At 44.8% G+C, this 14269-nt stretch overlaps 1 protein-coding gene across 1 annotated transcript in view; it reads right to left on the reverse strand.

Annotated features, from left to right (window-relative positions):
* Positions 1–14269, reverse strand: part of LOC120932453 (centrosome-associated protein CEP250-like) — a 155326-nt gene that overhangs the window by 117157 nt on the left and 23900 nt on the right. Inside the window, exons 3-4 of the mRNA XM_040344813.1 lie at positions 9681–9892; positions 3948–4025 (exon numbers count right to left, since the gene is read on the reverse strand). Of these exons, the coding sequence (XP_040200747.1) occupies positions 3948–4025; positions 9681–9892 (290 nt within the window). The remainder of the gene's footprint in view (positions 1–3947; positions 4026–9680; positions 9893–14269) is intronic.

Consider the following 14269-nt stretch of genomic DNA (forward strand, 5'->3'; position numbering starts at 1 on the left):
GAGATGACTGTTCACTTCACTGGGTATATGTAAGGGTTTACATCCACTTTAGGTCTTCATCCTTCCCCAGGAGATCTCCTAAGAATCAGCCGGGTGGGTTGGAGAGAGGGTCAGCCAGGTGGGCTGGTTAAAAGTTAGCCTATATGGCAGCTGCAGCCAGGTGGGTTGTCAGTACCTGAAGAGGTAGTGCTGGGACCAGTGACCACTGGGAGGAAGTGATATGAAAGTACAAGTTGCCTCATTCCACTGTTTTACACTTATAGGGGCTGTGAGTCCCTGCCTGTAATGGGCTGTTGCTGGAGAGATTGTTAAATCATCACATTGTGACATAGCTGGAGCAAGCAAGTGTGTGCTGGAGGAAGAAGTTGGAGCTGCATATAGAGGCTGTATATAGGAAGAATGTCCCTGAAGTTGTTAACATTTTGCTGGAGTTGGAGTGGGCATCCCATAACCTCCCATTCCTATCCAAGTTATTAACCCTCAATAAATAACAAAAGAAACTAAGTCACGGACTGTTCTCTGTCTCTGGCCTGTCCCTGTGAAAATTTGGTGTGCCTGGCTGTGCAGATCCTGTTCATCTTCAGCTTCTTAGAGGGTGCGCTACACTAAGCTGGAAAAAATTTCGGTGTTAAGCATAGTATTTTGAAAAACGGTCATAAAAATCAAGAGAGCTACAGACAGAAAACCAGGAAGAGAAAATACAGGTGAAACTCGAAAAAATTAGAATATCGTGCAAAAGTTAATTTCAGTAATTCAACTTAAAAGGTGAAACTAATATATGAGGTAGACTCATTACATGCAAAGCAAGATGGTTTAAGCTGTGATTTGTCATAATTGTGATGATTATGGCTTACAGCTCATGAAAACTCCAAATCCACAATCTCAGAAAATTTGAATATTGTGAAAAGGTGCAATATTCTAGGCTCAAAGTGTCCCACTTTATTCAGCTAATTAAGCCATAACACCTGCAAATGATTCCTGAGCCTTTAAATGGTCTCTCAGTCTGGCTCAGTAGGAATCACAATCACGGGAAAGACTGTCGACCTGACAGAAAACAATAATTGACATCCTCCATAAGGAGGGAAAGCTTCAAAAGGCAAAATAAGTTGGATGTTTCCAAAGTGCTGTATCAAAGCACATTAATAGAAAGTTATGTGGAAGGGAAAAGTGTGGAAGAAAAAGTTGCACAAGCAGCAGGGATGACCGCAGTCTGGAGAGGATTGTCAGGATAAGGCCATTCAAAAGTGTTGGGGACTTTCACAAGGAGTGGACTAAGGCTGGAGTCGGTGCATCAAGAGCCACTACTCAGACGGATCCTGGACATAGGCTTCAAATGTTGTATTCCTCTTATCAAGCCACTCCTGAACAACAAACAACGTCAGAAGCGTCTTACCCGGGCTAAAGAAAAACAGACCTGGTCCCGGCACTGGGGCTGCTGGCTCTAATCAGTAATCTGGGGACAGAAATACTACTTTTGATCTCAGACCCAATATGATTTATAAAGATATTAAAAAGTAAGGGTCCCAACACTGAACCTTGGGGTACACCACTGATAACCTTGGACCATTCAGAGTAAGAATCATTAACCACTACTCTCTGAATTCTGTCTTTTAGACAGTTTTCTATCCATTTACAAACTGATATTTCCAATCCTGTAGACCTTACCTTACACATGAGCTGTGTGTGCGGAACTGTATCGAACGCTTTTGCAAAATCCAAGTATATCACGTCCACAGCCACGTCTCTGTCCAGGGTTTTACTCACCTCTTCATAAAAAGAAATCAGGTTTGTCTGACAACGTCTGTCTTTCATGAATCCATGCTGTCTGTTGCTTAAATTAGTTTTTTTTTTCAACAAGAACTCGTCTATGTGGTCTTTTATTAATCTCTCCAGTAACTTCACAGCTATAGAAGTTAAACTAACAGGTCTATAGTTACTTGGTAAAAACTTTGTTCCCTTTTCAAATATGGGCACTACATTGGCCCTGCGCCAATCCAGTGGTATTATTCCTGTCATTAATGAGTCCCTAAAAATTAGATACAGTGGCTTTGAAATGACAGAGCTCAATTCTTTTAGGATCCGTGGGTGGATGCCATCAGACCCAGGTGCTTTATCCATCTTTATTCTGTCTAAATATTTCTGGACCATATCACTTTTGAGCCATTGTGTATCATTTGGGGCTTTGTCACTACCACCCCCATTATGGACATGAACTCCCCCATGCTCTTTTGTATACCCAGAGCTGAAGAAAGTACTTAATAAATTAGCCTTCTCTTTGTCCCCAGTCACCCACTCTAGATTATTTTGTAAAGGGCCTACATGCTCAGACTTGACCTTTTTACTATTAATATATTTGAAGAATTTCTTGGGGTTTGTCCTACTATCTTTTGCAATCTGTCATTCATTTTGAATTTTTGCATCCTTGATTTCCTTGTTACATATCCTGTTATATTCTAAACGACACTAGTGTTCCTTCATTTTTATATTTTTTAAAAGCTCTTCTTATAGTTTATAGCTTTTTTAACTTTGGCCATGAGCCATAAAGGTTTTATTTTTAGCCTTTTAAACTTATTGCCTATGGGAATATACTTTGCAGTGATTTCACAAACAGTCTTTTTGAGGAATTCCCATTTCTGTTTTGTGCCCATTGATGCCAATATTCTCTCCCAGTCTAAGTCCTGGAGAGCAGCCCTCAACCTTGGAAAATTTGCTCTCTTGAAATTAAGTGTTTTTAGCGTTCCTGTATGTGGTTTTTGCTTACAGCTAACATCAAATGAAATCATGTTATGGTCACTGCTACCCAGGTGTTCTTTTATCTGAACATTAGTAATACGCTCTGCATTGTTTGAGATTACCAGGTCCAACAGAGCATCATTCCTAGTTGGGGCCTCAATAAGCTGGACCATAAAATTGTCCTGCAATAGGTTTATAAATGTTTGTCCTTTAACTGTCCTAGCAGTGCCATTAATACTCGAGTTAATTTCTGGGTAGTTAAAATCCCCCATTATTATCACCATCCCAGCCCTTTCCATCTGTGCAAGGAACTGAGTCTCCACCTCCTCATTAACATTGGGTGGTCTATAACAAACTCCAATGATTAACTTTGAACTACGCACATCTGTATGCAGTTCCACCCATAATGCTTCAGCCTCATCACACTCTCCATCAACCAGGTCCTCTTTCACGCTTGCTTTGAGGTCGCTTCTCACATAGAGACAGACCCCGCCACCTTTCCTTTTTACCCTGTCTTTCCAAAAGAGTGCATAGCCAGGAATATTAATAGCCCAGTCATGTGAGGAATGAAGCCAAGTTTCAGCAATACCGATTACATCATAGCTCTCCTGATGCACCAGAGCTTCCAACTCACCTATTTTGCTTGGCAGACTTCTGGCATTGGTGAATAAACACTTTACTGCATTAATAACTTTTGACCGGTCACATACTATCCTCTTGGGTGTTCTGAGATTGCAACTAGGACCTTCTACTCTACTTACCTTGGGTTTATGTGCTTTGGTTACCATTCCTCCAATGCCCCTAATACTACCCTCTTGAATATGTTCCACACTGACTATCTCTGGCCCCCCCCGTCGCCTAGTTTAAAAACCCCTCTAACTTTTTGGCCATCCTTATTCCCAGCTGATCTGCACCCTTCTCATTTAGGTGCAAGTCCGTCCCTTCTATAGTACTGGTTATTGACTGAGAAGTCGGCCTTTTAACCTTTTAAGTTGCATTAGTGAAATAAATTAACTTTTGCACGATATTCAATTTTTTTGAGTTTCACATGTTAAACTCCTCTTTTCTAGCTAGTTTATAGGGAAACCAGAAGCTGCCACATCTAAATGTTCCAGAACCTCCTAGCATTGCCATGGTAATGGGTATAAATGAAGCAGACAAGTCTGAAAATCAAATCAATAAAAAAAAAAAGAAATTCGTTCTAATGTTCTCACCTCGTGGTGGCATCTTTTCTTGTCTCCAAGCTTTTTTGATAACTCTTTTTTTTCTTTCCAACTTAGTTTTTTCACCATCTGCACAGAATGGAAGATTAACAGAATGAGCACATATTTTTTTTTTTTTTTTTTGCATTTTCTTGATATGCTGTGGATAAGAAGGTGAGTTATTTCCTCAATAATCCTAGTGTGTGGGGAATACAAAGCAGAGAAACAATTGTCTTATCGGCCAATCTATCAAGAACCGTCGCCAGGCAGAGGGTATTACTGTTTTTATAAAGAGCATAAATCGGATACTTTTTTTAAATTAATTTTAGCAAAATCACATACTGCAAGGAAGACACAATAAATGTTTTTTGATAGGGAGGTTTAGCTGAATGTTTGGTATTAAAGGGAACGTGTAGTGGATGAGTTATTTTTAAGGTTAAGAATAGGAAATACTTTTTTTAGGAGTGGAGTTTTAGACTCTTTTTTTTTTGTATCTTCCAGAGGCTGCTTAAAAACCTAATTCAAAAAGCCTGTTGCTTACATGCTTTAACAGGGTTAAATGACTTATAATAGAGTCTCTAGACGTTTTGATCAAACAAAGCTGCAATATAGCAGGCAGTGACCGCTGTTATGTAATAATTTGTGGGCGGGTCATCTACGTCCTGCACATGGGGGTATCGTTTATGCTGAGCGTGCTCATAAATGCCGGATACCAGGAGGAAACTGCAGTCATGTGAAAAACCTAACATTAAAGCCCTGTACACACGATCGGATATCTGATGGAATCTAATCCGATGTATTTTTTCGTCGGATATACAATGAAGCTTTCATCAGTCTTGCCTACATACCATCAGTCAAAAATCCGACCGTGCCAAAACGCGGTGACGTAAAACACTACGACGTGCTGAGAAAAATTAAGTTCAATGCTTCCGAGCATGCGTCGACTTGATTCTGAGCATGTGTGGATTTTTGACCGTTGGACTTCCACACAGACGATCGTTTTTTTTCTATAGTTTTTTTTATCCATAGGAAAAATGTAAAACATGTTCTATTTTTTTTCACCGATGGAAAACAAACCGATGGGGCCCACACACGATCGGTTTGTCCGATGAAAACGGTCTGTTTGCATCAGACAAACCGATCGTGTGTACAGGGCTTTAGGCAGTTCCCTGACTTCGAGACAAGCGTTTCTCTGACAATACGCATTGTAATTTGTTAAATGTTGCATTAGGAGGGACATTTTGAGCCTGCACCCACTCCACCAGTCCAGCGCAGTGGCGACTATCATATGCAGACAATTGTGCACATCAAATGCAGCCACTTGTGCACATCAAATGCAGCCACTGTGACCCCCACCCACCCACTGTCTGCCCGGCACTTACCCCATCTTAGTGGCAGGTCAGGCAGTGGGTGACGCCAGCCAGCTGTGGGACAGCTCCTGTGTCCTCCATGCTTCCCCCTCCTCTCTTCTTCGGTCTGCTAGGTGTCCAATTGGGGCACCTGTGCCTTCAGCCAACCAGGTGATAGATATTAGACCCGCGCTACCTGATTGGCGGAGAGGAAGTTCATTGTTAGAAAAGCAAATATTAATTTGATTTTCTAACGCATCTGGGCCCACCTTTTTTGAGGCCTATTAGAGCCTGCTGCTGAAATTCAGGCGCCCGGCATCCTAAAACGGGCCGGATGCCTGAATAGGGAGTGGCAGCGAGGGCCATGGATAGATTCATGCTATGCATCAGTCTATCCAGATCTTGACTTGTACTTGATTACTCTTAGCAACTACACTCCTCCTCTTCTTGTCTTGCGGAGTTAACCCTTTGTAGTGGTGTTACATCATACCCCATAGTGCTTTACAGACCCTGGTTCTTTAGATACACCAGAAGCAACATGCACACCATTAAATAATTTCAGGCTCAGAACAGTTAAAGTGGTTGTAAATTTCAGACATGAAATATGAACACAGCATATGCCTTTATAGTGTGTGTCTCATTTAGGAGCACTAAGTATAATTTCTGTCTGCTGCCTCATTCTTCTGCTCTCAGTATGAATCACTTCTGACAAGTTTCCCTGACACCAAGTGAAGAAAGGTGACATAGGAGGGAGCTCCAGTTCATTGACAGTCTCAGCTCTCTTCCTGTGTTCTGTGTAAAGGGGGTGTCCCTTCCTTCCAATCAGCTCTCAGAGCTATCCTCACTGAGCTCTACAGAGTAACTTCAGCTCTCCATCCCCTATTTTCTGAAGCTGAGATCTTCTGTAAATTCAGGACTTTGAATCGATGTAGAGAAGACTGCAGATAAACAAGTACAACTTCTTCTTTTTTTCTGAAGATTGCCAAGATCCTGAAACTGAGCTGCAGCATGGTGGTAAGTACTCAGAGGCACACATTAAATTGAATTCCCCTTTATGGAATCACTATTGTGTTTTATTGCAACACTGTTCAACATTTTAGGTAACTGCTAATGTGAAGGAATAAAATGCATAAAGCCTTTATTTCTCCTCCACAATTAAAACATGTATCCTGGACTTTGTTTCACATTCTATGTGATGCTAGCATGGGGCTCTATAGACTGTAATTAGAGTAATTAGAGTTCATAAAAGAATAACAGACTTGTATTGAACAGCGTGTTTAACTTGTGTAAGTAGGACAGCATCTCTCAAGTAAAGCAGTTCTTGTGTGCCATTTCCCTTTCTCCTGAACACTGTTGCCATGGTAATACACCTTTACACCCTTTGTCTAGAAACAATGGCCCAGATTCTCAAAGGGCTTACGACGGCGCAACACAATGTACGCCATCGTAAGTCCTAATCTGGGCCGTCGTATCTATGCGACTGATTCTTAGAATCAGTTACGCATAGATATCCATTAGATCCGACAGGCGTAAGGCTCTTACGCTGTCGGATCTTAAATGCATTTTTTTTTTCGCCGCTAGGTGTCGCCTCTGTCGTTTTCCCCGTCGAGTATGCAAATTAGCAAAATACGCGAATTCCCAAACGTACGCGCGGTCGACGCAGTGAAGTTACAACGTTTACGTTAGATTTGCGACGCGTAAAGTTGCCCCTGCTATATGAGGGGCAACCAATGTTAAGTATGGCCGTCGTTCCCGCGTCGAAATTGAAAAATTTACGTTGTTTGCGTAAGTCGTCCGTGAATGGGGCTGGATGCCATTTACGTTCACGTCGAAACCAATAACGTCCTTGCGGAAATTTTAGGGACGGTGCATGCGCATTACGTTCGGCGCGGGAACGCGCCTAATTTAAATGCTCCATGCCCCCTAGCCGACTCATTTGAATTAGGCGGGCTTGCGCCGGGGGATTTACGCTACGCCGCCGCAACTTTACAGGCAAGTTCTTTGTGAATAAAGCACTTGCCTGTAAAACTTGCGGCGGCGTAACGTAAACCAGATACGTTACGCCCGCACAGTTTTATGCCAATGTACGAGAATCTGGGCCCTCCCTGAGGGACACAACCAGACCAAGCAGAGCTACAGAGCTTTATGATCTTACAATGTTCCTAATTAAACACATGAACGATAATCATTAGTGCAACCTGAAACTTGCCGGCAAAAAAATATGAGTTAGGCCCCTTTTACACGTGCCGTATGTCCACTTTTTCATCCATCCGTGTGCGGGTGAAAAAGGGACATACATTGGTGAACATCCGCTGACACCTGATCTCGCCCGCCTCCGCATTCCTCCGATTCTGCAGACAGAGGAAAACCCTATTTTTCCTTCCGTCTGCGGATCGGATCGGATGAACACGGACAGACGGTCCGTGTGCATCCGATACCCCCATAGGGGAGAGCGGAGAAAAGACAGGGCGGTCCCCGCCGGCTCAGCGGGGATCAACGGAGCGATCCCCGCTGAGCAAACGGAGGTTCACCGGGCGGATCTTTACTGATCTGCCCCGTGTGAAAGGGCCCTTATACATAAAAAAAGCATAACATTTCTATAGGCTCTCTAGACTGGCTGTTCTTAACCAGGGCTCTATGGAACCCTGGGGATGCCCCAGACATTGCTAGGGATTTATCGAGCTGTCGTTGATTGATCTCCTATGTGATGATGCCTGCAATGTTCCTGGATCAACACTACTTGGCAGAGCCAGCTGCATGAACCCAATGATCTTTTTATCTGTAAGTAAGAAGGACATTTTGACCACATTCTTCTTTCAACTAGTCACCCTTGTAAGGGACATTTTCCTCCTGGCCACTTTGAATTCTTTTTTCAAGGGTTCCTTGAGACCTGGAAATTATTTCAAGAGTTTTCCTGGAGTAAAAAGGTTGAGAATTGCTGCGTTTCTAGGATATGTTTTTCACCCTTTAACCTCCTAAATTGCCAAACTCCTGCTGTTCTCGCTTCATCCCTCATACAAAATATGACTCAGTGTCCCTATAAAAGGTAAAATGATTGTAGGACAAGTCTCTGATAACCAGCCAATCGGAGGCTGAAGCACCACTCCAGAGGCGGCTCTAGGCTTTGTGAGGCCTAAGACAAAACTTGGTATGGGTCCCCACTCACGCCCATGATGGGAAAAATAATTCAAGGACAAGAGCCTCTTCCCCCACAACCCTGGCTGATGGTTGTGGGGGTCTGCGGACATGGGACCCGCCCCCTTGTGACATCATTGACTGAGGGCATGCTGAGTCATTGACGTCACAAGGGGTGGTGTCACCTATATTCACTGGTTGTTAGGGACGTTGGCCCCCTCCTGAGTCAGGGCTCTTAACACTGCCTGAGCACAGCAGCGTTAAAGTCCCTTGTCCCTCAAAACTAGGGTAATGCATTGTATAGGTTAGGCGGCCGCGAGACCCCTGTAAGTGCGAGGCCTTAGGCAACCACCTCTTTGCCTAATTAAAGAGCCGCCTCTGCACCACACCACACTGCCCTCCTGCTGGTACTAGCATGAAGGTATTATAGTTGTGAATGAAAAAAAGAGAGTTCTTCTACCTGCTTGTATAATAGGATGCAGGCTAATATTCCCCTGGTATGCCTTGATTATGCCTGCTCACATGCCTATCAAGATACTAAGCTGCCAGGTATGGATTTTTTTGCATTATTGGTGCCCAGATAGAGGTTTATTTGGAACCCCTCCCCCCCCCCCCCATGAGGGAGCATGTATATTACTACGCCATCTGTGATGTACAGGTAGAAGGTATAGACTTTTGAAAAACAGAGGCCTCACATTTCCAAGCTCTAAAAATTGTACATATTTTGGTTGAACATTCACCTTCATCATATATGCATTGTTGTAAAGAAGGGCTCTCCAAACTTTCTAAATAAAGGGCCAGTTTACTGTCTTTCAGACTTTAGGGGGGGTCAGAATGTGTACAGTGGGTTTAAAGAAATGCCTTATTGCTGGTGTCAATGGGAGGAAAAGTGGCCCATCATTGGTGTCAGTGGGAGGAATAGTGCCCAATCATTGGAGTCAGTGGGAAAAACAGTGCCCCATCGTTGGTGTCAGTGGGATGATCAATGCCCCATCATTGGTGTAAGTGGGAAGAATTGTTCCCCATCATTGGTGTCAGTGGAAGGAATAGTGCCCCATTGTTGATGTCAGTGGGAGGAATTATGATGCCCCATTTTTAGTGTCAGTGGCAAGAATAATTCCTCAAGTGACAGATACAGACAAGCAATCCACAAAAATGACTCATGTCATGGAACATTGTACTGTATGCTAAATAAAAAAAGGTACCGGGGCTTCCATCCATAGGATCACTAAGAGAAGGCGAGTTTAGAAATGTTTGTCACCTGCAATTCTTTTACAGTTTCTGCTAGCTGTCTCACTGCACTCTCTTCCAGTGTGCTATCTGCCATTAGTTTGGATCTCTGGTTCTTAATTTGTCCTCTCAGCTTGTGAGCGGCTTCTTCTGGATCCCAGATATTTGCAGAAACCTTTTTTGATAGTCCTCTAACCCGATCAGCAACTGAAAGAGCAGACACAATCTCCTTTCCAGACAGTTCTGCAAACACAACAGAATATTTAGCTTTGTATCCAGGGCTAGAATCATTATGAACACATCATAGTTTATCAAAATAATTCACAAAAATAAAACATGCAGTTACAATAAACTACAAAATGCTAAACTGTCGTATTTTAGACTTGATTTACAAAGCTAAAACACTAGGTTAAGGCAGCCCATAGATCATACAGGTTTTTTTTGGTTCAACCAGCGGGTTGAACCAAAAAAACTGACTTGATTCCCCTCATCCACACACTCAATGTGGATGGGAAATCCTCCCTGCTGAGCTATTGTATTCTGACAGCAGAAAGACCTGAATCCATCGGACTGCCCTATAGACTCCAGGATTAATTTAATTTTAATTTAATTGTAGCCAGGAGCCAGCTATTGTGCCTGCAATTTAGGGACAGTATTCAGTGCTGTTAATGTGGAGCTGTCTCCCTCTAGTGTTGGCTTGGGCTCTATGTGTCATTTCCTAAAGACAGAGCTTAGAGCAGAGCAAAGCATTGTGGAATGTTTAGTTCAGAATGCTGGGGTTTCAATTCCAGCAGGACTGGCCTGAACTACATCCACCAGAAAGCTGAGGAGAGAAGAACAGACTGCTTGGAGAGGATATAAAAAGTCTGGTTGAGGCCTAGATCGCTCTCTTGGGACGTCGGCCTGGATCTGCCAGCAGGAGCTCTATACCAGTGTGAGCTGTGGCCGAGTCGCGGACTGAATAAGAGAGAGTTATTTAGCTGCATTCAGATGGACATCTGCGGACAGTGTCGCTTCCTATCTACAGCGGTTCAGAGGCTGTTCCTGATCCTTCAGCGCTACCTGCACTTCAGATTTGGGTAGGCTGCGGTGCGGTGTGACGGAGGTCAGATGCCATTCCCTGAGCCAGGACCCAGAGGGAGATACTGAAAGAATCATCATCATCATCATCTACATCACTACCAGCAACTGCTGTTATGCTGTCAGTGAGCGGGCCATTTAATCCTTTAGACACTGCATATAGACATTATTGGCTCTGCCCACGTTCCTAATACTTGTAGTGCTACTGGATGCAAGTTCAGTTAATCCCATAGACACTGTATGCAGATATCTGTGCTTTGCTCACATGCCTGTCATCTGTAGTCCTATTGGATATAATACTATTGAAACAACATTTATGGTGACCACCTGTGCTTAGGTCATACAGGAAATGTCTGCATTTTCAAAGGGATTATTCACATCCAGAATTCATTGACGGATGCAAATGACCTTGTGATGACCTGCATTTAACCTGCTTCAAGCAAGTTTTGCATTTCAAAAGACATGTGTGGTAATGCAAACGTTGCTTGAAGCAAACTTATTGACAAGTAAGCTTGTGTAGCGCTACCCCCGGAGGAGCCGCTAAATTATTTGGGACCGGCCTACTAAGTTACCCTGGCAGTGTCCAAGGGTGCAATTGTGAGAACAGCAACAGTGAGTGAAGGTCCAGACATCCAATAAAGAGTTTTCAATACTTTATTGTCCAGGCCAAACACGGCCAACATCAACATACATTAGGAAGGTCAAGGTTGATGAAGGAAGAAATAGAACCATGCGGTATCAGGCCTGGATATAGAACTGAGCAATATATTGCTCGGCATTAAACTGAATGCATACACGTCGCCACTCTGCTCGGAGTGGGTAAGGTGCCCCTGGACAGACCCCTATTATAGGCCTGGCAGCCGGAGCGTCACTTCTGAATAGTACTGAGAGGAACAAATCTACCACACGGACCTGTCTCTAGGGCCCCCACCACAGGCCAATTTCAATAGAGAACTTAAAGTAAATAAGGACAGAGAATCCTCCCAGTAAACTTCTTTTGCAAATGTTCCCCGGATGACAGCAAGCACACCTGTCAGTGGTCCGGACACCCGATCCCAAACTAGGATCCTTTCAATAGGCCTCGGAACCCAGTGGAGCACTGGGGTCCCTTCTCTCCTCAGGAAGAGGTTCGCTGCAGAGTTCAGCTCTGGCCAGGTGGGCCACGCCGGCGGGGTCCATGGATGCGCGTACCCTGAAGGTGGATACCGCACCTGGAACGGGACCCCGCGGAAAGTTTTCGACACATGACCTCTCTCACAGATATACCCTCCCCCAGCATGCCCCGCGAGGGGAAACATCCTCTAATTGGCTGCTGGGAGAAGATCTGTTCTGCCAGAACCCCTCTAGCGCCAGCTGCTGGCCAGGGGTGGCACTGCACTCCCTGATCACAGTGTGACCCAGTGGAACTTCCAGAATGACAGAGATCATCAAATTTGGCCAAACATTGAATGGGAGCAAGGTAACTCTCCCGTTCCCCACTAAATTAAAGTGTAGTGCCCATGCTGAAAGCAAGGGGGCACTACATACTCCCCCCACTTGTATTGACACTGTCCCCAGTGTCCAAAAGCATTCGAGCCCGAATGCGGACCTGATACCTGCAAAAAAAAAAAAAAAAAAAAAGAGAAAGGAGGAAAAGAAGAGAGAACAGACTGCACACATGGCAACACTATTCTTAAACGGCCTAAGACATACGACATACACAACCCTGCTGACTATCTGCCCATTCTCCGCAGTGATCGACAACAGGTGGGTCCAGAACGGTCCTGCATAGGAGAAAAAAACAAGCAAAAAAAAAACGTACAGGAAATACAATATTTCTCCTATTATTTACAATCTCTGAGGGTTGGATTGAGACTGCACGCTCAAGCCTGAATGCGAAAGCTCCTCCCCCAAAGAGCTTTAAGCTAACAAGTGCTGTGGAAGATTACTCTATGCAAGAATCATACAAATAAAACATGACAGTATTATCTTATGATGAACGATGCAGAACGCTGCCCCTAGTGGTCAGCGCGCTGGTACTGCAAAAGTCACGAATCCAAAGATGCAAAAAAAAAAAAAATAGCAGCAAAGGGAAGTGACACAAAAATGGAAGGGGAGGGAAAAAAAACTCTCTCCTGGTAAAATGTTCTGAAACTGCTATAGGAAAGTTGACCAAGTCCCCACTAACTGGCTGAACCTAAACCCTCCCAGGAGTTCTTGCACAATAGTTCCTGTGGTTCTGGAGAAGTAAGGGGGGAAAAGGGGAAACAGGGAAACAAATAAATAAATGTCAACTGGAGTGGGGCATACTTGTTCGTAACTTCCCGTTCTGCAAAATCAGTACAAGCAAAGTGATCATGACCTCAGTTATAGTAACAGGGATCAGGCAGCCAGACAGTATCTCCTCTTGGAGTGGTAGATTGAACGGTGAAGATCTGATCTTCTTTCCCGGGACACTTCACGATCCGATCCCAGTAGATGTGGCGGCCCCAGCTCCAATCTCGGCGGTAGTATTCACATCTGGTCTTCAAATGGGGCATCCATGGACTGGCATCCTCAAAAGTGCGAGGCACTCTCAAATGCTCCCAGATAGCCTCTCGGCACCAAGCCTCCCTCTCCTGATCGATTCGGTAAAGGAGAGGAGGTGGCACATATGGGTACTCATACCTGTAATCAGCAGCAACCTTCTGATTTACTACGCACTGTAGGTGGGCCAGTTTGTGCAGAGTATGTGGATCTCCATGACCCGACAACCCCAAAGTGTCCAGTGCCCTCTTTAAAGTAAGGGTAGTCAGGGATCGTGGGGCGATGAGCATAGCGACAGACACAAAACATGACTCACCGACTCCCCAGGTCAGACGCCGGGCTTCTCTCGGAACATCGTTGGAAGCGCTGGGATCTTTGAAGCCCTGCGACTCCGGAGAATGGTCGTGGTCATTGATTGTAGAATCATCTGGCAACAGGTTAAAGTCCATCAAGCACCACTCTTCGGCCGATAAGAGACCGCAGGGTTTGGCCGTCACAGAGCCCTCCCTCCGGCTCGGAGGGCGCTGAGAACGTAGGCCTTGGCCGCAACCGCAGGAGGCTGTAGTGGGCTCTTCTCCAATAGGGGCACGCCACACAGAGACCGCTGTGGATGCTTCAGTTGTCTCCGAAATGGTCTCATCCTGAGTGCCTGTCACATCCGATGAACCCGTCACACTGGATAAGACACTCTCTAGGTCCGGATTTTCCCCAAGGCTTACCTCCAATGAGGAAGGTGGCGAGGTAGCCGACGGCAAAATCAGGGTAGAGGATATTGAGATCACATAGGGGTCCCGGACCTCCGGCTCCACGATTATCACAGACGGGGAGGGCATCGGCCATGGGGCTTCCTCCTCCGCGATAAGGGTGGCGGTGATGAAGTTCACCTGATACTCTTTTTTGGGGCCTGTGTAGATGAGCGGGCCACAAACAGGAAGGCTCGGCATTTTTGGCATCGGGCAAAAGGTTGGATCTTCGGGGACAGGTCAGGCCCATCATCTCCGTTCCGCTACTAGACGGAAGGACGAACTGACCCTG

Source organism: Rana temporaria, chromosome 3 (genome assembly GCF_905171775.1).
Source record: "Rana temporaria chromosome 3, aRanTem1.1, whole genome shotgun sequence".
Taxonomy (NCBI): Eukaryota; Metazoa; Chordata; class Amphibia; order Anura; family Ranidae; genus Rana; species Rana temporaria.